Genomic DNA, 26,429 nt, shown 5'->3' on the forward strand with positions numbered 1-26,429 from the left:
AGAATGTGTGCAAATGGGGCATGCCACGCGGTGGGACAGCGAGAGGGACGACCCCTTCGCCAGAGAGTGATTTCTCTGTTGTTCCCAGTGTGGAGGCTGGAGATCCACCAGAAAGTGCCACCCAGAAGGAATGCCACACTTGCCCCGGTATGTGGCGCATCCTCCGCCTCATTCAGATGTGGTTCGAGGACGAGGACGAGGCTGTGTGTGTGCGGCATGGACTGTTAATCGACAGACGGTCCTCCTCTGGGGGTAGAGAGCTTTAGGTGGCAGAATCGCGGGTGAAGAGTGTCGCCCAAGATCCTTCCACTGCAACAGATCCCCACCTCACAGTCCCCACAGAATAATCCCATCCTATCCCATGCGTTTCCTTCGATTTCTCCCCCATGATTCGGTGCTCCAAAGTCTTCTTCATTTATGGCAGTGCCCTTCCTGGCTTTCTCTTGATTTTCCGCTGATTTTTCCCCTGGCTTTCTGGCACTTTAACCGCTCGAATGTGTGTGTACCCTGGAGGGGCATTCCGGTGGAATGTTTTCCTGTTTTTCCCCGACTAATTTCCATTTCAATTGTTTCGACTTTTGCTTCTCACTTTCTCCTTTCTCCTTCGTGCTTTTCCCTCTCTTGTGCTCCCATTTTGTGCCCCTCTCTCGGGCAGGGGGGCAGCCTAGTTTTCAATTTCTGTTTTGCAGCCTTTGTTATTGTTTCGTGCTTCGTGTGCCGTTGTTTTCCATATTTCATTGTGCTGTTGCATGCCCCGCCTGCCCCGCCTGCCCCGCCTGCCCCATGGCCCGCCCGCTGCACTTTCTGCTGCGCTCTGGGTTTTTTTTAATGAGCTGCAGGACCTCTTCTTTGGCCTGGCCTTGTGCCTATTTCTGAGCGGAGAGGAGAAAGCGAAGCGAGAGACAGATAGGGAGAGCGAGAGAGGGGGAGAGGGGGAGAGAGTTAGAGAAGGGAAGCGGGAGAAGGAGCCCCCCTTGTCGCATTTTTTATGCTTTGGCGGCTGCTCATTAGCGGGTCACACAGAGCGGGTCCCCTTTGGGCTGCCTCTTTTATCCTTTCCTACCCCTAAAGGAGGAGGAGGAGGAGCAGCGGCGGCTTTTCCCCTTAGTCATCTATTGGCAATGGGAAATCTTTTCTTGTATCTTGTGCTGACAAAAGCGAAAAGTGTTGAACAGGAAAGCAACTCTCCTCCACATGGACTTCACCACTTTGCTCTCTCTCTCTCTCTCTCTCCCTCTCTCTGTCTCCTTATCCCCCTTTCTCCCACGCTGGTTTCCTGCGTGTCCTGCTGTCTTGTCGCTGATAGCGCAAAACTGCCAGATGATTATCGGACGGGGACGGGGCGGACGAGACGGAGGAGGAGGTGGAGGTGGAACGCCTTTTGTCAACTTTATAAACGAGCTCATCCTCTCATTCTCTCATCCTCAAAGACACGTTCATAAACACAAGCACAAACACAAGCACACACACAAACACACAGACACACACATGCACTGTGGATAATTCCGATGGGTTTTCCCCATCATTCAATTTTCACAGAACGCTCGGAACCAAAAGCATACGAAAACAGAATATTCCTGGCCCAGAATCGGAATGATTTCGGCTCCAAGGATGGATAAATGTTCCACGGAAATGTGTACGATAGATTGGCACTGATCAAAGGCGTAGCCTTGGGTCTCGCAGGGGATCTTCGGGATCGAAATCCGCCAAAAGGTGAATGGAATGCAAAGGCATTAAAGCCCCCACCCCTCAGGGATCCAATCTAAAGAGAATAATGAATGAAACAGAACTCCGAAACCTATGCGTACAAGAAAATACTAAACAAAATACTCAATAAATACTAAACAAACGCAAAAGAAGCAAGAAAGTATTGAAAAATACTAAATATCTAAAAACAACCAAATTAATTACATAAAAATACCACAGAATACTAAAAAATAAACCAAATATTATGCAGAAATACCACACCACACCAAATAAATACTAGAAAAATACTTAAACTCTGGATGGAAATATAAAAATATTTGGGGGTAAAGAATAAAGTTTGGATATATCCCATAGGTATTCCCAAACAAATGAAGTATCCCCGCGATGGATATCCTGTTTCCATGAATCCCCGATTGTGGTGTGAATTTGGGATTAGAGCCGAGGATATTCACTGGATTTTGCGACACTGTTCACGGGACATGAGTTTAACCCTTGCGCCTGGGTCATGTCTCTGTGCTTCGGTCCTTCAGTCCTTCGGTCCTTCTGCTGCTCCCTCGTGTCCCTTCCATCTTTTGGGGCCATCCCCGTATGGATGTCCTGTGTGTCCTGTGTGCACTTTGGCCCGTTTTTTGTTTGACTTGTGGGTGGCGCTCGTTTCTTAGCTGCCTCCAAGACCCTGCCCCATCCCTGCCCCGTCACCTGCCCTGTCCCTGCCCCAAGGCCCACCCCTACCCTTGACCCCGCTGCCCACGCTGCCCCCTGGGGGATTGCCACTGCTGTTAATTGGCTGCCACAATTTGACTTTTTGTCGCCTATCGGGCAAACAAAATCAGTTCCATCTGGGGGTGGGTGGCAGCAACATCATCATTTCCGGCCCCCGCTCCCCCACGCCCCCACACCCCCACGCCTCCCGATGCTTCGACTTTCCTTTTGGTGCTTTCGCTTTATGGCGTGCGTGACTATCGAGCTGTGTCGCAGTTTTGCATAGAAAATTGAAAATTTTCACTTGATGTTTGTCTAGCCGGAGCGACAGTCGCCGAGACGGAGGTGGAGGCGGAAGGGCGGACCCCAAGGGCCCACAGAAAAGGTGCCACAAAGAGAGGAGCAGCTCCTTCGGCTCATAAGCCACGTGGCCCAAAGACAAACAAATGTCTAATATGATTTCCTTTTACCTTTCTCTGGCATCTGGCATTTGGTCCTTTGGTCCTTTGGCCTTCTGGCCTTCTGGCTTTCGGCGGCTGCTGCTGGAAGCTACTGCATTTTCAGTGGAATTTTCAACACATTTTCGAACAACAGACGCTCGCAGGAGAGCCACTGCCACAAGGGCTTTGGCTTTTATGATTTGATTTTTCTGCTCTCGTGCTCTGCGATTCCCATTTTCCCTCTACCATCCACCGTATGGGGTTTGTGTTTCAGGAAATGGCTGGAGGGCGGGGTCGGTGGGTTCCAAGAGCATTATAAACTTATCATAAAATAAAGTTAGCAGCCATTCAAACCGCAAATTTTCAGCACACGATGCGGTTATTAAATCTCCAGGCGGCGAAGGTGCGAGTGCCAGTACGAGTGTGGGTGGAAAATGCAGGAAAAGCGCAAGGAAATCCACTGCGGATCCACACACGGCAAATGCCCGGGCAGCTGCACAAAATGGATGCTGCTGCTGCTGCTGTCACAAAACCGGGAAAATGTTTTACAGGAAAGAAACGTAACGTACACGTTAGGGAAAACCCAATTTGAAAAGTCGATTCGCAAGGCGAGCCGAATCGAACGGCGGAATACCCTAATTGGGAGCGAAGGCCAGCGAGGGGCACATGCTGACTGTTTTTTAAAGGATTTTCCTTACAGAATTTAAGAGTGCGTGTGGTATTTTTTTCGCTTAGAGTGGAGCCCATCAAAAGGCTGCCTTTGGAGGGCAAAGAGCCCTTGGAAAAGTGCTTGCAAGTCTTGGGCATCCAACAGATACATACATATATGTATGTACGTACATGTATGCTATCAAGTAATTTCCCATAAGCAAAAGGCTGCATTCACAAGGAGTGCATGGTATTCCTGTATGGGTTTCTGGAAGGTCTTCCCATGAGGTCTTCTTTTGATGAGGTCTTTCACAATCATTGTATTGTTTGTCTTAGGCAAGGGAATTTAGACTCAGACTAATAGATTCTGAAAGAAAGTCCTATGGAATCTGTGGAATCTAAAATAACTTTCAACAGGGATCGTTTCCCGGCTCCGTTTCGTGGCGAATGCAGTCATTTATTTTTTATTATTTATTAGTATTTTTTTTTGTATTTTTAGGTATGTTTTTGATATTTTGTCTAGCAATCTAGCGAATCAATTGTATTTTGAGAATTAATGTATGATTATTTTAGGTTTTTTTTTAGTATATTTTGGTATATTTTCCTTTCTTTTTGTTGTGTGCCTTCAGTATTTTTAAAAACACTTTTCCACTATTTTTCGGTATTTTTATGGTATTTTGTTACTATTTCATCCTTAATCTATTGTAATATATTTTGGTTTTTTTGTAGTTTTAGTTTTGTTGTATGACTTTGGTATTTTTTAGTATTTTCTAGTATGTTTTTGGTATTTTGTTAGTATTTCATCCCGAAAATGACCGCATCTCTCGCATCTACTGGTGTCATTCGCTGTGATGTTATGCTTTCGTTTATGGATACATAATTTGTACAGCAAATCGACATGTCATTCGGATCATTCGATGGTCGATGGTATCTAGAAGAGGATTCTTCCTCCTCTAATGGTTTATACATACATACATATGTATATAGTGCATGTATAGGTATAGGTATTATGCATCCGTTGTGTACGAAGGGTATCCGAAAGTGCAGGAGGGGCAGTGAAGAAATTGTGGAGAGGAGGGGGAGAAGGAGAAGGGAGAAAGGTAAGGTAAGCAGGAAAGCAGCAGCGTTGACAGTTTTCCTCAAACTTAATTAATTTTTGTGGTCTACCCTTAACACACTAATACACACACACACACACACAACAAAGGGTGTATACATATACGTGAATGTGTGTGTGTGTGTGTGTACATCCTTTATTATATCCTTTTGTCGCTCTCTGGCGGCACTTTTGTTTAGTTTCTCGCTTTTGTCGCATTTTGGCGCTTGATTAAATTTTGAGCCAAAACGCAGCCACAGCCACAGATGGGGCCCCCGAAAGTGGTGTGGGGGTGGGGGTGGGTTTTGGGGCATGCCACCAAAGTGTGTGCCACGACACGTAGCATTAAATATTTCCGATTTCAATTTTGGGTTTCAATTAAATTCCCGAGAAGCGTCGGTAATAAATTAAATCAGGCTTTCAGATTATCAGCGGCAAATGAGGGGGGCGGGGGGGTACTGCAGGGGAACTCCATTGATAATTGCACAGTGACGAAGGGGGGGTGGGAGTGGGGGGGGGGGGGGGGGGTGTAATTTCCCGACGCTTTAATTGAGGCAACGCTTTGCCATTGAGTGTTTCCCTTTGTGGCATGATTTATGTCGACATTCGACCATCGACCATCGACCGTCGACGCCGTCGTTCGGTTCAGCTTTATAAGCACTTTATTAGTGAACAAAATGGCATAAAATATCAGCAATACAACAGCAGCGACGACTCCAGAGGGGAGCAGTCCAATGGAGAGGAGTCCTGTATCCAGTGTCCAGTGTCCAGTGTCCTGGGATCAGCCCCTGGATTGCCCATTGTCCCATAGTGCACTCAAGTGTTCTTCCTGTCGCTGCTGCTGCTGCTGGCCCTCTCCTTTGCCCTTTTGCCTTTCGTGTGACATTATGCAAATCGCAATGCCTGCATCCTGCCAGCCAGCCAGCCACCCAGCCAGCAGGACAAAAGATTCAACAGCCAAAGCATCTGGTGGAATGCCGATGCACAACAGCAACAGAAACAGCCACAGGGGGTGGGGCGGGGGAGGGCCAGGGGAAGGACAGAAGCTATGGCAACGACTTAAGTGGATTACAGGCGAAGGCAACTTGTTAGCCAACGGATGAGAGCGGGGGGATCCCAGGGTTCAGGAGGTTCCTCCATTCGATGTTCAATAAACATGCCCCCTGGCAGACCCTCCACACACACACACAGAGAGAGAGAGAGAGAGAGCTCTCGTTGGCGGCTTATGACATTTGCCACACGCAGGGATCTTGCCACTCGCCTTGATGGCGGGGCAGAGACGGCAGGCAGCAATTAGCCAATGGGTGGGTTTCAGGGGGGTGGTGGGGTGCTGGGGTGGACAGTCAGTCACATAATTTAAAAAACTCTCGCCTCAACTGCAATTTAAAACTTTTGCATTTCACAAATTGTTTTCCCTTCCCTTCCCTCTCTCGCACGCACACACACACACACACTATCTCCCTCTCTCTCGCACACGCACACACACACACACACACTGCTGTCCGTGGGCTTTTCCTTCTGTGGAAAAGTCCTTCCTTGTTGCCTTGGAAATAATAACTTCCGCCTCTCTGGCGCTGCGTTTGGCTGCTGCTTTGACTAAGAAATGAAATGATTACAAAACAAGGTCCAGCTTTCCCCCCACCCCCCACGCACCCCCCGCGTGCACTCGCCCACTTTCCGCGTGGAAGGCACATTTAAGCGAAAGGATGAAGGAAAAAAGAACTCCGACTGAGGGAAACTTTATTGCCAAGGAAACTTTTGCCCGACTCTCGAGCTGGCAAGGAAGCGGGTGACGGCAGGAGGTGGCAGGAGGTGCCAGGCGATGGCACCAGCCACCCCTCCGGCTGATAGTTATCCTTATGCACTGCTAATAAGTACAACAAATAACAAGTGCAACTAAAACAACGGGCAGCCAAACAGAAGCGACATAAATAAGTGGCATTCCATCCCGCGAGGAGCCGGGGAGCCACAACTCGAGGGAGCCACCACCTCCAGCCAGCAGCCAACACCCACTCGATGGAGCTCAAGCCAAAGCCGCAATGGAGGGGTCGCAGAGAGAGGTCAAGGCACTCGAAGGCGGCCCAAAGGAATGATCTCTCGCTGGTGACTCCCCCGGCATGGGGGGGGGGGGGGGGGGCATGAATCCATTCAATGCCCCGAAAGGCTAAGGCAAACGAGTGCCCGACAGCCGCAGCAGCAGCTGCTTCCTCGGCTGATGGCCAGGCATCCGCTTTCTCCGCTTTCTTCGCTCCTTTCGCTCCACTTTCATGCATTTTTCATGGCTGCTCTTCTGCTCAACTAAATTAACGAAATCAATCATCAGCCCATCAGAAAGGGAGAGAGAGAGGGGGAGAGAGCTGTCTGTCTGTCAGGACAGGTGCCATGTCCTGCCAGGGCTCCCACGCGGCAGAGGGCCATGCATCATTCGGTGGCATGCCGCCTAAGCTCCATCATCGATATGATTTTACGTAAATTGAATGCGTAAACGCGGATGCCCTCTGTCCGTGCCCCATTGAACGCCCCGGGCTTCCGGTGCGCATTTTTCGGGGACTTCTTTCGTTGCCGACTTTTAATTATAGCCGCGGTCCGGAAACTTCCATCGAGGGGCGCTACAGAGGCACAGAGGCACAGAGGCACTGGGGAAAACAGGAGCCGAGGGGCCTTTTGTCACATTTTCATCGCGCGCGCCGCACACATGACCCCCACATGACCCCCACATGGCCCCCACGTCCATGCCCTGCCGCTCTTTATGTGAAGTTTTTAATTAACTGCCTTACAAAAAGACTTTCCTCTCCCCCACTCTCCCCCGCTCAGTCGCTCGTCCTTCCTTCCTTCCGGCACTACGGCCCTCCCCCGCCCCCGTGCCGCAAATTGACATTTTTGCTGGCGTACCTTTTAGGCTCCCCCATGCCCCTCATCCCACCAGCCCCCCCCCCCCCCCCAACGAGCCAGGAATTTAATAAGCCAGAAATGTTGTCAGAAATGTGCGGCGGGAGACCCGAAATAAATTTGAAAAATCAGCAAAACGCTCGCTAATTAAAGCCGATCCTAGCCGGTTTTTTGGGGCAAGCCTGCCTCGTGCAACGCCCCCGCAGCTAATGACAAATGGCTGTCAGTTTGTCAGTTTTGGTGCAACGGCAACGGCAACGGCAACGGCGGCAGCTGCCGCACAGACACTGAGCGAACGAAGAGTCCCTTTGGAGGATCGCCTCTCGGGCCACACTTTCCCCCGTTTTCCGCAGTGCATGGAAACGGAATGGAGGGGGGCAAAAGGTAGTTTGTTTGTTTGCTTTTTTTTCACCTCTATTCGGGAATGGAATGCCAAAAGGGCAAACCGCCTGCCCCGCCACGCCCCGCCCTGACCTGCCGGAGGGACAAGTTTTTCGAAATGAATTGGAATGAATGAATGAATGAATGGGGCTTCAAGTGGTGTGGAAGGGGGGGGGTTGGGGCAGAGTCCTGCAGCTGCTCCTCGCTCGCTCGCTTGTGCAATTAACTGGAAAAATGCTGTCACAATATTTAAAAGTTTTAATTGTTTGTTCAATTGCAATTGCAATTGCAATTTCGAAACTGGCGCCAAACTTTTGCACTCGTCCATCGCCTCCTGCCCCCCCGGCTCCAGGCTCTCGCTCTTTCTCCCATCTTTGCGACAGGAGGTGGGACGGGGGGGGAGAGCAAGTCAGTGACTCTCGCTCTCTGATTTCTCTCTTGTTCTCCCGCTCTCTCTCTCTCTGTGTCTCTTCTGCAGTCACTTGTCACTTGCCTCCTCCTCCAGGCGTTTCTCTGTGCCTCTGTGCAAAATAATTCAACATGAATATATCGCATTTCATGGAGTCGTACATCACAGTCTTACGCCCGGCCCGCGAGCGGCAGACGGAAGGCAGCAGGCTCCTCCTCTGTGCCCCAGGGGAGGGGCACAGAGTGGGGCAGAGTGGGGCAGAGTGGGGCGTGGTTGGACAGCCGGCGGGCAGACTAGTGACAGGCACTAACATAAACCACAATAATATCCCAAAGTCATGAAGGAAGTAACCAAGTGTGAATTTTCGGTTTATGCCTCGCTCGCTCGCTCGCTGCTTACTTTCGGGTCGGTCTCTGCTCTGCGCTGCCATTCCGGTGGTTATCCGGGTGTCAGTTACGGCTGGGACACACACACACACACACACACACTACCCGCACGGACTGTGGCTGTTGCGAGGATCTAAGGCTCGATGGTCGTGCCAGTGGCTGCGCCCTACAGGCGGTACAATGGCCATTAAGGGATGTTTTCCTTGAATGTTAACCGAATAAAGGAATACCCTTTCGCAAGCAAAGAAACGAGATGGCGGGCAAGCAGTGCAAGCAAGCAGTCCGACACTCCAGGCAGGACAGCCGATGGGTTAATCGATTTGGCGAGTGTTGCCTCGCTTTGAAGCGCATTCCGTGCATTCGTTGTGGCACGGATCCATGAAGGTCCTCCCCCCACCCCTCTGCACTGCTTGGATGAACACCTCCTTTGCAGTTGTTTTATTTGCGCTTCCGTTTCGCGGACAGTTTGCTTTGCTGTGTTTCTACTTCATATTTATTCCCTCTCGCTCTCCCTCGCCCCCCAGCGCGAGGCGCCTTCTCCCATTTTCTTGTTGTTTTTTGTTTTGGCTTTTTTTGCGCTCGCAACAGAAAAATGTTGCAACAAAACATTTACGACGTCATCGTTTCACAATTTTCATGCTGTGACCCCCCGCCAGCCCCTGGGGATAGACCACCCTCCCCCACTCCTACTCACTTTCTCCACTGCTTTCCCCTTCTCCCCTTCTGCCCTAGAATCCTTGTTGTTCGTTCATGGGCCCAGCGCCCCCCAGCTACCGCCCACAGCACGGGGCATATGAAAAAGTTGGAAGGAGAGCGAAAAAAAGAAAGGAGAGAGAAAGAGGAAAATGGGGCCCAAACCTTGTGTCATTTATCATGCATTTCCACTTTTGGCTTCCGCCGACCGACGTCCGACGGGCAACTGCCGGGACGTGGCCCGAGCGCAGACAAATGCACGGACGGATAGAGCGACAGGGCAACGGGCGGGCAGATGGACGGACGGAAAGGCGGATGGGCAGGAAGAAGGATGAGTGGGACGGTGATATTTTCTATCCCACTGATCACTGCTCACTGATCACTGCTCACTGCTTGGCAGGCTGAATTCCCCTTCCACGTGCTGCTTGAATGGGTGTGATACTGCTTGCCTGGACTGCTTGTCGCCTGCATTGATCCCGACCGTCTGCACGGCACTCCAATGGGCCAATGCCGTTCGCACTGCTTTCTCTCGTGCTTGAAATTGAACTGCTTCTCCAATGTTTCGATGTGCCGCAGAATAAATCTTGAACCACCTCCCACTGCCACCCCACCCTGTGTGTGTGTGTGGGGGGGGGGGGGGGGCACACCTTTTCGTGTGCCTCGTTTTTCTTTTTCGTGGACGGCGGACAAATGAATCCGGCCACAAATCATAGACAGGACGAATTTATGCGTTTTCATTTGCTGTTCCATTGCCTGCCCTTCTCCCCCGCTTCGCCCACTTCTCCCCCACTTCCCCCCACTTCCCCCGTTTCTCCATTTCCGGCAAAAGAATGACAAAAATCTTTGAACGCAATTCAAAATTAATCAAAAGACCCAAAAAAAAGGCACACAAAAAATACTCCACAAATTCTGTTAAATTAATTTCCTTCGGGGCTAAGCAACATTTTCCAAAACCCCCCCCCCCCCCCCCAGCCCCTCCTCTCCCCAGGAAAAGTTGCCTAGTCATTTGCAAAAATTTGAATATGCAAATAGGGAAGGGGCACAGGGGCAGGGGGCAGGGGGGAGGGGGGAGGGCCTGTGGACAGGCACTCGAGTGGATCAGTGGCCTAGGAAATTATGAAAAAGTTCTTGGAAATTGTTTGACTACCGAAATGCGGAATAAAATCTTTCCCTTTTTGGGTTTCCCTTCCTTCTTTTTTTTTGTTTTTTTGTGCACTGCAATTGATTAAGGCGTTTTGTAGAGGGGCGGGGTGGGGACCATGATGGAGTGGCCCCATCAGGTGGCATGACTGGAGGTTTCATTGGATGAGAGCGGATTCATTGGCTGCCTTCGAACCGCAGCCCCAGCCCGAGGGAACGACAAGCGATGGAAAGATAATAAAGCCCCAAGTTGTGTTGGTTTTTATCGCCATATGTTGTACGTACTGGAGTCCTGCAAGGACGGACCACCGAATCGGTTCGGTGGGGTTCGGTGGGGTTCGGTGGGGCTCGGTGGGGCTCGGCATTCGCTTCGTTCGATTCGCTCGAAGAAAACGCACCGAGTCCCGTCAGATCCGCACTGATTCGCTTTTTTCTCGCTCACTCTCCACTTGATCTGATCTGGTGGAGAGAACGAGAAAGGGACTGCTCCGTAGCACGAGTATGTGTGTCCCCAATCCCTTCAGAAACCTCCTGCTGCAGTGCTCGGTTTCGCATTCGGTTTTCGGTGGGTGATTCGAGGCAGATTCGAGGCATGTGAATGTGAATGTGAATGTACTCCCTTTGGGATTCAAAGTATTCTGCTGCCGTCTTTAATGTTAGCCGTTGTTTTACCCTTTCAAACTACACGCACAGGCTCAGGGGCCAGGGCTGTTCACCTGTCTAGGCCAGTGGTTGGGGAGGCGATCAGAGGCCGATCAGCAACGAATCCCAATTTCGAATGAGCGAGCAATTGGGAAGCGAATCTAAGCGCAAACATTGGAGTGCATTCAAGTGGATTACGGATTAACAATTGTGGAATTTTATTTTCCAGCCACATGGCGCATGGGTCCAAAATCCATCGTCACCTAATCTCTTCCTCTCTCCCTCTCTCTCTCTCTCTCTGTCGCTGTCCCTGTCGCTGTCTCTCCATATTTCTTGTAAACTTTTCGATGGTGTCTGACATTTGCCGCACTTTTGTGGGCGGGCCAAAAAGAAGAGTCCAAACAAATGCGACGCCATTTGGTCGGTCGCTGCTGTCTGCCTGTCCTTGTATCCCTTTTTGTATCTGTATCTGTATCTGTATCGGTGTCTCTTGGCGTATCTTCTGGTGTGTCTCTCTCTGTGACGCATACGAGTATAAACCGCAATGAACTTGAGCCAGCTGTCAATGTGATAAATAAACTTGGCTGGTGCCAAAAGGGACCCGTCGAGAGGGAGCGAGACTGCTGCAACACATAAATAATACTACGAGGACATGTCTGTTGTCTGTTGTCTCCCCACCCCGTCTCTAGGCCCGTCTAGGGGAAGCGTTTGTGTGCTCAAGGAATAGTCATGTAGTACCTATGCTTATGCCGTGCACTGTAGCCCACAATTGACTTTCTTTCTTTCTCTTTCTGTTTCTTTTGATTGCAGAGCAGCAGAGCCCAGAGCAGAGAAAAAGCCAGAGACAAACACAGAGCACTCCTAAAGCACACAGTCTCGCCCACATCTGTATCTTCGAGCTATGGGCGTGGCATCGACGAGCCAGAGCCAGAGCCAGGGCCAGAGGAGGATGCTGTGGCTTCCACTCCTCGCCCTGATGGTCCTCAACGGCGTGGACGCATACTCCAGTACGTATACCACGCGATGTGGCAGCTGCAGCCCCCGCGCCGATGCAGAGGCAAGCCGTTCCCTCAAATCCGTTTGTCTTTGCATCTCGCGGTGTGTGTTTTTGTTTTGTGTTTTCTTTTCGGAGGATCTGTCAAATTTCAATACCAAAAATGTATCTCATGCATTCATTCACCCACTCCCATCATTGAACCATCATTCGATCCAAAGAGCAACAGAAACCAGAGGCACCGGAGAGCCTCTGGAGCCTCTGGAACCCCTCTCTAAATGTATCTTATAATTTGTGTATCTTTTTCGTATAATTTTGACTCGATCTCCACACACACACACACACCCACACACAACCCCCGTTTGAATCGTAACAAAACTCCACCTCGAACCCCCGAATGGCCTGCGCCTCGTGAAGAGTACGGACGCGGCTGCGGGGACATCGGATGTCTGCCCAACGAGGAGTGCATCATCACCAGCGACTCGTGCAGCTACAACCAGAGGGACGGCAAGGACTGCGGCAACTATCCGACCTGCAAGCGCCGCACCGGCTCCACCTCCAGCTCCGGCAGCAACCAGGCCTCGCCCTCTGTTAATCCGTCAGGTATTTATTTTATTATTTTGCCACCCAACCCAACCACCCACCCTCCCCTTGGCCCTTGGCCCTTGACCCGTCCTCCCCCCCCCCCCCCCCCCCCCCCCCCCCCCCCCACCCTCTTCTCCTGTTTATCATTTTGCTTTTGTGGGGCGGGAAAAAAACAACAACAAAAAAACAAACATAACAATTGCAAAATATCGGAAACGGGAACGGAAAAATGGAAATTTTACTTGGAAAATTCTTGAGTTTTGTTTTGCTTCATTTTCTACACACACACACACACACACTCACACACACACACACATGAGAGCTTTTTGGCAATCGATCGATCAATCAATCACTCGCTCGCTCACTCATTCATCGCCTCATTTCACAGCAGGATCCTCGTGCATGCAGCATGCAGCATGCCTCGTGCCTCGAGCAGAACTAACCTTTGAACCCATATGCTCCCTCTATCTATCTCTCTCTCTCTCTCTGCCCCACACTCATGCCTGCCCGCCTGCCATCCACTAACGCAACTAACACCTCGTCCCGCCCCGCCACGCCTCGCCTCACCTCGAAAAGGATCGAGCCTGAACACCGGGCCGGAGAACAACATCTTCGCACCCGCCTCGTCGAACCCCACGCTGAACACCTACACGGGCCAGGGCCACCAGAGCGGCCACGGCCACGGCAACGGCCACCAGCAGCACCACCAGCAGCAGCAGCAGCAGCAGCACCAGATGCAGATGCAGATGCAGCACAACGGCGGCGGCGGCGGCGGCGGCGGTGGCGGCAACTCGGGCAACGGGGGAGGAGGCGGCGGCGGCGGACAGAACGCAGAGGGGGCTGCGGGGGCCTCGTCGACGGGCGTGGTCGATCCGCACTATGTCTTTGGGGCCCAGCACCACATGCCAGTCATACCCAACATGCCCATCTTCCCCTACAACTCCCCGACGTCAGCGCCCTCGTTTCAACAGTTTCCCCAACCCAACCATCCAGGTAGCGTCCTCAATCCCGGCTACCCGATGCACGGCCTGCAGCCGGTGAACCCGTACAATCCACCCTTCGTATTCGGCCAGATACCGTTCTACGGCGGCAGCCCCTCCGGCACGGGGGGCCCCCCCAACGGCGGCAACGGCGGCGGCAACGTCGGCATCGGCGCCGGCGTCGGGCTGCCCAGCTCGACGCTGGGCATCCTCGGCGGCGGCGGCGGCGGCCTTGCCCCCTACGGCAGCAACTATCAGGGCTACCAGAGCCAGCACTCGAACGCGAACATGTTCAACAAGCCGCCGCCACAGTACCAGAATCAGAACCAGCAGAACCCCTACAATCGCCGGACCCAGGCGCATCCCTCAGCAGCGGCGGGCTCCAGGTCCGGACTGGCTCCGGCCACCCTCGGGGCGGCCGTGCTTGTGGGACTGCTGCTCGCCGCGGCAGCCGCTCGGACGTAATAATCTGAAGATGAAGCGGCATCGAAATGTGGCAGCAGTGACGACAACAACAACAACAACATCCACGACGACAACGACGATGACGATCAGCCCCGAAATGCAAAATCCTAAAAAATAAACATTTTTCAGTGCTTTCTTTTCGTGCAAGTTTCGTTTGGCTTCTCCTTTGGTTCCTTCCGTTTATTGTCTTTCTTTTGATTTTTCTCTCCCGCACTGTGTAGCGAGTGGCAGTGGCAGTGGCAGTGGCAACTCTTGGAGATTCTGCATTTAAGAGAACACCTCTCGTCCCGAGGGGAAGGGCCCTCCTGTTGAGTGCCTGTTTTTGTGTGTGCCACACCACGTATACGTAATTTCAATTTAATATTGTGCAGAACGAAGAGGGAAAGAGCCAAGTGGCGGGGTGTTGCATGCCTCACTGGACACGAGTTCATTTCTCTCTGTGTGTGTATCTCTGTGTGTGTGTGTGTGTTTCGACCATCAGTCAGGCTCCTGCTCCTCCGGGAGGCGAGGCTGCTGCTGCTGCTGGCTGCTGGCTGCTGGCTGCTCTTTTTTGCAGCTCAATTAAATTGGAATTTAATTTCGAGCTTAGACAGGAAGGAGGCACACACACACACATACACACACAGAGAGAGATACACACACACACAGATGCAGAGAATGGAGGCATCCAGATAGATGCTAGAGATACCAGCACATGGTAAAGGGCTGGACTTTGATGCTGATGTTGATGTTAATTTCATTTTTGTTGATGTTACGAATTTGCGGTCAGACTATGGACTACGGACCACGGACTACGGACAGCTCTCAGCGATAGCTCTTTCCCTCAATTTGTGTGCTGGGTTTTTAGCTACAGAAATATACAGTTAGAGATAGAGATAGAGAGAGCCAAGAGCCACTGCTGCAGATACAGATACAGATACAGATACATTTAGTGTTGTAGATACGCAGAGATACGCATGTCAATCAAAATGCATAATGAGCTACAGGAAAAACGGGAAGGGATTTGGCAGGTGCACCAAGTGCCCCCCCGCCAGAAGATGTGAGAAGAACATTAGAGCTCCAAAGGGTGTGTGCTCGAGAGCCCAGCCTCCAATCAAAGGAAAGCTGTCACTAAAATGCATTTACATACACATTTTCTAGCCAGAGAACTGCCACAACAGAACTGCCAAAAGCACGAGTATATTAGAGAACGAGGCAGGGAATGCTTGGTTTTCTGTAACGAGAGGAGTCAGAGAATATATTTACTCCGTCCGTTTACCCGCTTGTCCGCTTGTCCGTTACTCTTGATTGATTTCCCATTCGAACCGCTGCAGAAGCCACAGCCACAGCGCCCAACAGAGCCACCAGCAACCAGCAACCGAACTCAGAACAGTATTAGCACAAGACAGTGGCTGGCATTTTATTGAGGGCCACCCAGAGGAATGGCGTGGGCCACAGCCCCCTACGAGAAGTATTCGAGAGTATTCACTACTAATACCGATTAAAATTACAATTAAAACCTAAACTTAAACTAAAACTACAACTAAAGACGAGAGACGAGAGACAGACTGACAAAAACAGAGGACGGATATGTATATAGCAGACACAGACACACACACACACACACCCACACACACGCAAGGAAAGATACTCTGTTGATGGAGTATCTTCAAGAACGAGTACATGATGCATGTAAAGGATACTTGTGGGGGGTGTACTTAATATATATATGATAATGATAATTATTGTGGCAATGGCAGAAGAAGACTTATATAGACAGTAAGCGATAACCGATAACCGATAGCCGATAAACGATAACCGATTACAGACAAACTCAAAGTTTTGTAGACCTTCAATCGATTACAGCCGATTGCAATACAATTATATAATCAAAATCCAACAAAATGGAAACGCGCGACTAAGAGCAAAATTAATATTCTAAGAAATACGCTAAACTAACATAAGACCCATCCCCCCCCGACCCCGACCCAGACCCAGACCCCCCCCTCACTCTAATTCTTTAATCCTCCCCGCTTAGTCCTTGATCAGTTCTTAATCCGTTTTTGTGTTTTCTTTCTTTTGTGTTTTTGTTTTTTTTTTTCTTTCGATCTCATTTCGCTTTGCGCTTTGTTTTGTGGCTAACCCAACCCCCCGTACTGGAACTGCTTGAACTGCTTGTACTGCTTGCTTCCACTGCACTCTGCCACACTCTGCCACACTCTGCCCATGCCGCTGCAGAGGTGAGCGGCAGCACCCACAACTCCTATGCCCCCAATCCGCCAAGTGCCCCGCTGCCGGATGCGGACGCGGGCGGTGGCGCTGGCTACAATGGCGGCGGCGGCGGCTCCAACGGCAATGGCAACGGTGGTGGCGGTGGATATGGTGGTGGCTTCTCGGCTGGCGGCCATAGTCTCTACCCCAGTCTCCCCCAGTCCGGCGGTGGCGGTAATGGTAATGGTGGCGGTGGTGCTGCCCCCTACAATCCCTACGGCGGCTACAACCCCCAGCAGCCCCCGCAGGGCGGTGGGGGCTACAACCCGTACAACGGCGGCAACGGCGGCTACCAGCCGGCGCCCGGCGGCTATCAGCCGAGACCCGGCTACACCCCTCCGGCCCCTGGCTACGAGAACAATGGCGGCGATGGCGGACAAGGACAAAAGCCCAAGGACAAGCAGGGCGGCTTCTTCTCCAACTTCTTCTCGAACCCGGCGGTGAGTCAAGCGGTTTCCGGCATCATTGCCGGCCAGATAGCCAAGCAGCTCCAAGGAGGAGGTGCCGGCGGGGCAGGTGGCGGTGCCGCCAGCTCCAATGGCGGCTACCAGCCCAGCGGCGGCTACGGCGGCGGCTCCTCTGGCGGCGGCTCATCTGGAGGCGGCGGCGGCAGCAACATCCTGGGCGGCCTACTCGGCTCCGTGCTGTCTGGCGGCGGCGCCAATGCAGGCGGGGGCTCTTCGGGCGGTGCCAGCAGCTTCCTGGGCAGCCTCCTCAACGGCGGCGGCAACTCCAATCGCGGCCAGTCTGGCGGCGGCGGAGGTGGCCTAGGCGACATCTTCAGCTCGAAGAACTTTGGCGGCCTCTTCAGCGAGAATCCCTCTTCCCGTGGGGGATCTGCCAGCGACGCATCCTCCTCCTCCGGGGGACCCAAGAGCTACCCCACCCAGGCCCCGGGCAACTACTATGGATAGATCGGATCACTTCTTTTCTTGTGTACTCGTGTATTTCTGTTTCTTTTCGGATGGCATCTAATCAAATGGAGAACTTTCAACGAAATTAACTGAACAATATTGCAACACATACACAAGCATAAGCGTAACATATACATATACAAATACAAATACATAACTGTAACGATAACGATGATTATACAAATACCATATATATATACCATATATATATATATATACTTATTCGATATACAAGAATATACCTATACTTGAGCATCAGCTGAAGGATGCAATTTGGATTGAATACCGTAGCGTACCCCGTACCCCGTACCCAGTACTCCGTACTCCGTACAACGTGCCCCTTGCCCCGTACTTTGCCCAAAACACAAAACCGAAACACATCCAAAACCCATTCGGAGTTCATTTGTAAATACTTAGAGACAAACTGAAATTGAAATTGAGAATGATAATACATATACGTAAGAATTGAAAGCCAATCGAAGGAGAGTCTTTTATTTGATTGTCATGTGTGGATGGATGGAAGGAACGATAGCAGGATGGACAATTGGAGAGATGGATGGGTCAAAGGGTAGGTATGAAGCAGCCATATGGAGTGGGGGTAACATTGTGGATAGATATTCAAGCGATTAGGAAACAGTTAAGGCCGTTAGATGCAACCAATAGAATACCACAAAATACTGCACTATTATTAGAAGAGAATAAAATACGACTCAAATTTTGATGGAAATAATAGCAGAAAATAGAAGACAAGGTATTTTGTATTATTACAAAAATACTAGAAAATACCAGAAAATACTATAAAATTACCAGACATGTGACAGTTTCAGGGTAAGAATTTGTTGTGTAGATAAATTTAAAAAGAAATACTAAAAAAATACCAGATAAATACTGGAAAAATACTAGACAAATTATTATTTCACTGTTAAAATGTATTGTGGAGGAAGTGCTTGACGAAATACTATAAAAATTCTAGAAAAATAATAATTTAAGGGTAAGTATTAAATGTTTTGGGAACCCCTGAAAATCGCATAGATGTTTCGAACAATCATAACCGTTGGATGACGTTTGAAGGATGTTTGGCGAACAAAAGTTTATCCGGAAGTTTCATTCATGCAACACTTGAACTGCGTGTGGCGCTATCCCTGCCCCCAGCCCCATGGCCCATGTGCAGCCTGCCAGCCAGTGAGGACTGAGGACTGAGGACTCAGGACTGAGGACTGAGGACTATTCGTTAGCCACATGCTCTGCTCTCTGCTCTGCAGTTGGCAGTCGCCTATCCCCCATAACCAGAGCAGCCATCACCTGGCCTGGCCTTACCCTACCCTACCGTACCTTAGCCATCATCGTCGCCGGTTAGTGGCCAACAAACATTTTGTTGCCTTTGTTGGAACGGCAATGGCTTTCGTGGGCTGGGGGCTGGGGGCTGGGGGCTGGGGCTACTGTTGCTGCTGCCTGCCTCTTGCTGTTGCAGCTACTACTATGGCAACAATATATTATGCGCTAAGCTCCTCAACTATGCAGCCAGGCGAGGGCGAGGGGTAAGGCGGTGGCGGATGGTTCTGGTTCTGGTTCTGGTTCTGGCTCTGGTGCTGCGCCTGTGTCTGTGTCTGTGTGACAGCCCTGGGTGGCCATTTGGCTTTGGCTTTGGCTTTGGCTCTGGTTAACCGACTACCATTTTGTAATTTATTTAAGTAATAAAATAAATATATTTACGTACGTACGTACGTACGTTGCAACATTGTGCACCTGGCTGGATGAGAGGAGGACCTGAAGAGGGCCACCCAATGCTCACATGCAACAGTGCAACCGAACCGAAGCACTCCTCCAAGCGACACCACACACCGAAGCTCAGGCAGTCGCCGGGAGGCAGGCGGCAGGAGCCAGTAGCCAGGATCCAGGAGGCAGGAGTCAGGATGCGTTCGCCGGTTGCTGGTTGTCAAGCGAAAGTGCGCCTCAAGTGCACGAAGCACCTACTTGGCCAAAGTGAATTTAGTGTCAAGTGCAGGAAAATGTGGAAAGCAGCTGCGAGTTAGTTTTTCATATTTAAGCAGCACTTCACCCCACAACAACAACAACAACAGCAGCAGCAACAGCGCTGCCAGTGGCTTACAGTGGTGCCTCATCCATGGCTGAGATGTGTCGATTAAAGATCACTTTCATCAGTACATGCTCCTGATAAATACCCATTTCTGGGGCAAGGAAAAGCAAGAATTTCCATAACGTGCTTGGGCGTTCAATGCAGAAGTTCGAAGGACAACAGGAGGTAGATGGCTCCCTGGGGCTTTAGATCCTTTGAGGATGTTGCCATTACTTGTGCCGTGATCCTGTGGCAGTCGTCCGTTTAGCTGGCACTTGCCCCACTGTGTATCCCACATAAGCGGACGAAGACAGGACTACAACTGCGTTGGCACTTGCAGCATGGCAGAGCGGGCTCTGGGCTGTGGGCTCTGGGTTCGAGGTTCTGGTTTGGATTTCAGCTTGAAGCTCCTTCAGGGCAAAACAATGACGCGCCGCATTTAGAAGCCTTTCCCTCTCTAGGCCTCCTCGACACCCCACCTCGTGCCGCTGTTCAGGGCCCCGGATGTCGTTGACTTTTCAAGTCGCATTAGAAGCGACACGGCGGCGGCGGCGGGCGGCCAGAGTGAGAGCATGAGGCATGAGGCAGGAGGCATGGGGCATGGGGCATGGGGCATAAAGATACATGTAAGAGGCTTTCAGCTTATTGTTTGGCACTGTCGCGTTTTTATGATTGCACGCAAGGCTCTGGCTCTGGCTCTCGCCCTGGCTCTCGCTCTGCTTTCACTCTGGGCCCCTTGTCTGGGCTTAATTTTATTGATATTACACGTACTTGAAGCAGACGACCAGGTCGACAACAGGCTCTTGCCCCGCCTCCCGCCTCCCGCCCCACCATGCCCATTTCAATGGAGAAAAACATGCTCCCTTTCCATTTCGCCAGGCATCTCCTGGCTATTAATTTTTATGCTTACGGCAATCTTTATAAACGACAGTCGATGGCGTCCCTAAGTTGATCAATTTTTTATATCTACTTACATGCCACATGCCGCATGCCACATACCGTGCCTCCCTCTATATCCATAAATATTTGTGCCTGTCTCTGTTTGGTCTGCCCCTCGGCAAATCCAATTATGGATTGGATTCTACCTGGACCCGAGGGCAAGCGGGGAGTACATCGCATAAGGATACGGATGAGCGAAAGAATGAACCGCAGGAGGCCGGGAAACAGACCCCAGAGAACCCAGAGAATCCAATCAATCTCTGCTCTCTCGCTGCGATGGAATTCTTTAAGAGTCGGTATTTCCTAAGGACATTCTTCGGAACGTGTGTTCGCCCCATGAAGCGTGTACGAGGATGTGGCAGTTATCTCCCATCCCCCCCATCCAGCGGCTGGTAGTTCTTGTTGCTGTTGGGCAATAAAAATGCTACAACTTAATTAATTAAGTGCAAATGATAAAAATGACCAAGCGGCACGAAGCACACACGCACACAGAGGAGGCAGGGTAGGAGGCAGGGCAGGAGGCAGGGGAGGAGCCGCTCGCCCATACATAGACAAAGACAAACAGTGGCGGCTGCAACAAACAACAGGCCCCAACAGACCCGAAACAGAGAGAGAAAAAACTAATTAAGTTTTATGTGCAATTTTCGTGGCTGAAAAGTTTCGTTTGTGTGTGCCAATTGTGTGGCGTGGCAACACGAGTGAGGGCCGGGCCGGGCCGGGTCGGGCCGGAGAATGTGGCACGTTACGTGGCCGTCACGTTCTGTTATTTATTTTGATAGTTTGTAGTACACTCCACCCTCCCTGCCCCTCCTGCCTCTCTGCGGAAAATCTGTGCGCGCTGACATTTGCTGCGATTAATGAAAGTTAAGCTTTTGTCCGAACAAAGTCTTTAATTTGTGGCCATTAGTGGGGTGTACGGGTGTGCATAGATGGAGAGATAGATACTGGAGAGTGACAGTACACCCACACCCACACACGCACGCACACACGGCCACAAAACATTCTCAATCGAGTGGAATGCCGCTGGGGCAAAAATCCATTGCCTACTTATTGGGGCAGCATCAAACAGCGCGCTGCAGCGGCCAAATCGAGTGGCGGCTCCAGGACTCATGTTTACACGCATTTGGCGCGTTCACCAGATAAATCAGCAGTGCAACACAACACACAACACACAACAACCGCTCGGGACAGACAGAAGCCCTGATTTTGGCCCTGGCCTGAGCCGATGGTTAAATGAAGAGCGTGGGTGGGCAACCCACGACAGGGCCAAAAAATTTACAAAACAAACTGCACTCTCTCTCTGTGCACTGGGAGAAAAACTGTGCCACGTCTTTTGGGTGGCTTGTGGGACACTCTCTTCTCCTCCAGAAGGGACACAAATTTTGTCGAGTGCAGCCACTCCGCTGGCAGAATTTCTTTGATTTCGGCTTGAACGGAACACGTAAATTTAGTGGGGATTCGATGCCCGGCTCTGCCTGGCTGCCTGCCTTCCGAAAACATTGGAAAGTTGTTGAAAAATATTTGTCCTGCGCCATCCATGCAGACGCCAGCCCTGCCCTTCCCTGCCCTGCCCTGCCCTGTCTCTCTCTCTCCCTGTATCACTCCTTGGACTGCATTTTGCGGCGTGGCGTGGCGTGGCGTGGCACACAGAAACTTTTAACTTCAGTACACAACTTACCTCAACTTTTGGTTCTTTGGGAAGCCTCGAGCCTCGAGCAGGCCGGCGACAGAAACTTTTCATTGGAATAGAGTCGAAGTTTTTGGCCAAGTAATTGATGCACTCCTGCGATCCGGGGACGACAGGACGGCGTCCAAACGGCATCCAAAACAGGGACATTGCTTGAGGTTCAGTTCTCCGTAAGTCGAAAATCGTAAATCGTCCGTTTCTGTAGGTGATACATTTTGAAAGGAATTTTAATTGATTTCGACAAATGAAATTAAATTTGTGGCCCACAACCAGAGACCAGTGGCAGAGGCAGGGGCAGGGGCAGAGGCGGAGACAGCGGCAGAGACAGGGAGGACAGAGTTAGAGGAGGGCTAGGGTGGGGGAAGAACATCAAATATTAAACACTCTGCCATTTGAATTATCAAATTTCGCCTGGCAGTGACAACATTTCCGTGTGAGTTCTGTTCTCCATAAGAGTTTCAATTAAAAATTTACTTACATTTGTATTTGCCCGAGCAGAGACTCGGAGAATAAGTTTTCGGGTGCCGTGCTGCCTCTGTGCTGCTTCTGTGCTGCCTCTGTGCTGCCTGTTGTGGCATTTAGGAGGAGGGAGGGCAAAGGGAGTGGGGAAAAACTCAAATACCGAAATGCTCAAATACAAAACGACAGACAAATGAAGATGGAAATGGTAGATGGAAGATGGAAGATGCTAGACAGGGGCCAAGGCATTTGAGCATTTGAGCAGGGGAATGAATAAATTTCCAAGCAGTTGAAATGTTGAACCAAGCGACGGTTTTGAGCTTTGTTTTTAGGCGCCACACACACAAAATGAGCAGAAGAGCTCCACGAGGAGCACTGCACAGAGCATTCGAAGGAGCAAGAGCAGCAGAGCAGCAGAGCACCAGAGAAGACGCAATAGTTGAGCAGAGTGAAGCAGCATGCGGTTTGTGGCGGCATTTTACTTGTACTTGCAGCATACTTTGTCGCTAGAGAGGCAGAGAGGCAGAGAGGAGGCAGCAGACTGAGACTCAGGGACCCGTTTCAGAGCCTGTTCAAGTTGTGCAGCGAAAGCCACAGAAATAAGAAACGACGACAAGGACGACAAAGTATGGCAACCATGCATAACTTTCTCCCACTCCCAGCCTCCCAGCCTCCCTGCCTCCTCCGTTGTGTGTGTCTCTCTGTGCGAAAAATTAGAACCGCAAATCATTTTGAAAACAATGCATATGCCATGTCATATATGAGAGGGCGGTGCGGTGCGGTGCGGTGCGGTGCAGTGCGGCAGGGTTAGTCCCTGAAATGACAGCAAATTTCCATGCCAGGCAATCTTTGTGCTGTGTGCGGCAGCAAGGCAGGGTGGCGGGGTGGCAGGGCGGCAGGGGGGAAATGAGCCAGAATTTCCTCGTCTGCTTAAGCAGATTCGCTGCAGCGAAGGAGGATATCCGAGATTTTCCCCCAATGCTAATTAGTTGTGGGTCTAGAGAGGTGAAAGTCTAATTGGGATTAAGATTTTCGGAATGGAAACGACGATGATAACGATGACAGACAGAAATAGAGTTCCGATAGAGGCTGGCACTAGATGGAAAGCCATAGATCAGATGCACTTCTACTCGCACTCGATGCACATGCATCTTCAAAGGAGAGCCGAGCCCCCATTGACACTGAGAGAGAGAGATACATATCTACAAGTGCCACGCTGCATGCTGCACGTTGCAAGCTGCGAAAATCAAATCACACAAATGGCAGGGCATGAAGAGGTCTCTATAGAGGGGCGGGAGAGAGAGAGAGAGAGAGAAAGGCGGATGGGGATAGGGACTGGGATGCCTGCATGTTAATGTTAAAGGCTCAGACATGTCTAACACTCTGGGCTAAGCTGCACTCCACTCCACTTCCCCATCCCAAGCCCCGTCCCCTCCATGCAATTTAATATTCATTTTGTGAAAAGCAAAGCCCATTTACATTTTGCGTTTGCCCTTTTTCGTTTTTGTGCTTCTCTCTTTCCTCTTTCCTCATGTGTGTTGCACTTTCTTTTCTCGACCTCATTCAGAGTCGAGATAGCGAGGACTGGGGGGAACTTGCACTCGTCCTCGCACTTGGGGGACAACACGGCGTATGCGTAATCTAAGCAAAGCCCTGCCACCGCTGCACCTCCATCCACCAGAGAGAGCCAGAGAGCCAGAGAGCCATACACTCGTAAGAGCTCGCCCGGTTGCCCCTTTGTTTGCCTTAATTCAACCGCAAAGGTACAAGGCACAAGGCACAAGGATGCGGGCCCCGGGTTCGTGGGATTTGTGTCCGTTGACCACTTGAAAAGATTTCAGCTCGCACCACTGCCAGCCTCCACTCACTCACAGCTCCCAGCTCCCCAGCTCCTGGTGGAAAAAACTGCTGCAGCTGTTGATTTATAGGCACTGGACCATGTCAATGTCGATGCCGATGCCGATGCTGATGTCGCTCTGGGGGAAGCAATCATCGCCTGGTGCCATAACCAGATGCCAATGTCCGGGTACCCAAAAACTCAAACTCCGAGCCCCAAACGCAATCCCTGCCCTAATCCTCTGGCCCAAGCTCTGTTGAGGTTTCCATTTGGCTGACTTTCGGTTGGCAGACCCAATAAACAGCAGATCCCACAGATCCAGCCTCCCCCTTATTAGAGGTGCCCATGTCAGCCCCCAAAATTAGCCAGACAGAGACAGAGATAGAGACAGAGAGACAGAGAGAGGCAGGACGCAGGACGGAGTCCTCGCAAATACTTTTGGAAGCGATGCGCCGCTAAATGTTTAATCAATGCCCCGCCATATGTGATAATTGTGTGGGCTAGAAAGCCTGTGTGCCTGTGGGCTTAGAGGGCGGCCAAAATGCAATTGAAATGCAAATATTAATTACAATGAAATCCGCCTGCGAGATGCCGTCGAGGAGTTCCCAACGTGTGGCTGGCCGGGCCCCAGGTGCACCGCTGGAACTGCCGGAGCGACCCGCGGTCCGGGCCTGGCTTCATGAACCGCTTCACTCGACGTGAAATAGAATGTAAATAGAATTTGTGCATAATAAAATTATGCATTCATAAAGCAGTCACCAGTCCACGGGACCAGAAGGGGACCACAGGCCCAGGACATGGACATGGACAAAAAGCATTCGCTCAATGCGATGGCGAAAGGGGAAAGCTAAATAGGGAAAGGGACTGAAACCAAATCTAGCATCCACGCATCCTGAATGCAAAAAAGCACAGAGCGGAGCCATGGAGAATGGAGAATGGAGAACGGATAATGGAGAATGTGCAGACGGCTGGCTGGATGGGGCCATAGATGATGGACCGACGTCACTAATGCGAACCAGAGGCTGCCGCTATTCAGCGGCCTGCTATTCAGCCAGCCGTAGCCGCAGCAGCAGCAGCAGCAGCAGCAGCCTCAAAGGCAGAGCAGTGTATTTACCGAAAACTGGAGAAGCAACGACCCCTTGACCCCGGCCGCCCAATGCCACATCCCACATGCCACTCGCCATCATCCGCACAGCCCCTGTCTGGCGATGATGATGGGCCCCTGATGGGAAGCAGAGAACAGAACAGTTCATGATGTTAACCGGATTCCAATGCCAGCAAACCGTTTCTCAGCTGGAGAGCCGTCATAAACGGAATCAACTTCTGCCTGAAAACTCATTCGAACAGACAGACAGGCCCCCATTCCCGTCCCAGGGGAATAATAATGGCACCATCATTCGCTCTTCACTTTTAAACAAAACTGAAAACAGAAAACAGAACAGAACTTTCGAGTGCCCACACACACAATTTCATGTATTTATAAATTCCAAAACAGTAGGTAAAAACAATAACAACACATCAGCAACAATTTGTCGTATAATCAATCTTCCGTCTCCTGGTGGCTGCTCATTGAGAGCTGCTCCTGGCGCTGCTCCATGCGCTTCTTGTGCTCCGCGTGGATGCGACTGACGAAGGCGCGGTTGACCAGACGGTACGAGTCTAAGTAGGTGTTCATGCAGTCGCTGATGCAGGCCCGCTCCCGGGCATCCAGCGACGTGGACAAGTTGTGGAGGCAGTTGCGGAAGCAGTTCTTCGACAGCTTGACGAACATCGTGCGAATGTTTTCCAGCATCATTCCATTCTGGATCTCCAGCTTTCTCTGGTTCATGGCCTCCAGCGAAATGTGCTTCTGTCCTGTCTGCTCGACCTGCATCTGCTTCTGTTCCTGCCTCTGCTCCTGCTTCTGCTCCTGCTCCTGTTCCTGCTTCTGCTTTTTGGTCAAGGGGTCCGGGTCCGGGTCCGGGACCGAGTGCGAGTCCTCCTTGATTTGCTTTGTGGAATCGATTGCCGCCTTGAGTCCAGTCACTTTATTGCTTTCTTGATCGATAATCTGCTGCCTGGCCTGCTGCTCCTCCTTGATCAGTTGCCTGTGCTTTATGCCCAGGGCCA

General features: G+C 51.0%; 1 protein-coding gene across 2 annotated transcripts in view; it reads left to right on the forward strand.

Moving 5' to 3' along the window:
- LOC108163851 (loricrin) overlaps positions 1 to 17,797 on the forward strand; it is an 81,392-nt gene extending 63,595 nt beyond the window's left edge. Inside the window, exons 3-5 of one of the 2 annotated variants that reach the window (XM_017299377.2) lie at positions 11,944 to 12,140; positions 12,545 to 12,730; positions 13,706 to 15,676. In XM_017299377.2, the coding sequence (XP_017154866.1) occupies positions 12,035 to 12,140; positions 12,545 to 12,730; positions 13,706 to 14,157 (744 nt within the window). In that variant the 5' untranslated portion in view covers positions 11,944 to 12,034 and the 3' untranslated portion in view covers positions 14,158 to 15,676. Of the gene's footprint in view, positions 1 to 11,943; positions 12,141 to 12,544; positions 12,731 to 13,705; positions 15,677 to 16,374 lie in introns of those variants that run through there. The other variant, XM_017299369.2, reaches the window with a different exon arrangement.
- The last annotated feature ends 8,632 nt before the right edge of the window (positions 17,798 to 26,429 follow it).

The sequence above is a fragment of the Drosophila miranda genome, chromosome XL, assembly GCF_003369915.1.
Source record: "Drosophila miranda strain MSH22 chromosome XL, D.miranda_PacBio2.1, whole genome shotgun sequence".
NCBI classification, from domain to species: Eukaryota; Metazoa; Arthropoda; class Insecta; order Diptera; family Drosophilidae; genus Drosophila; species Drosophila miranda.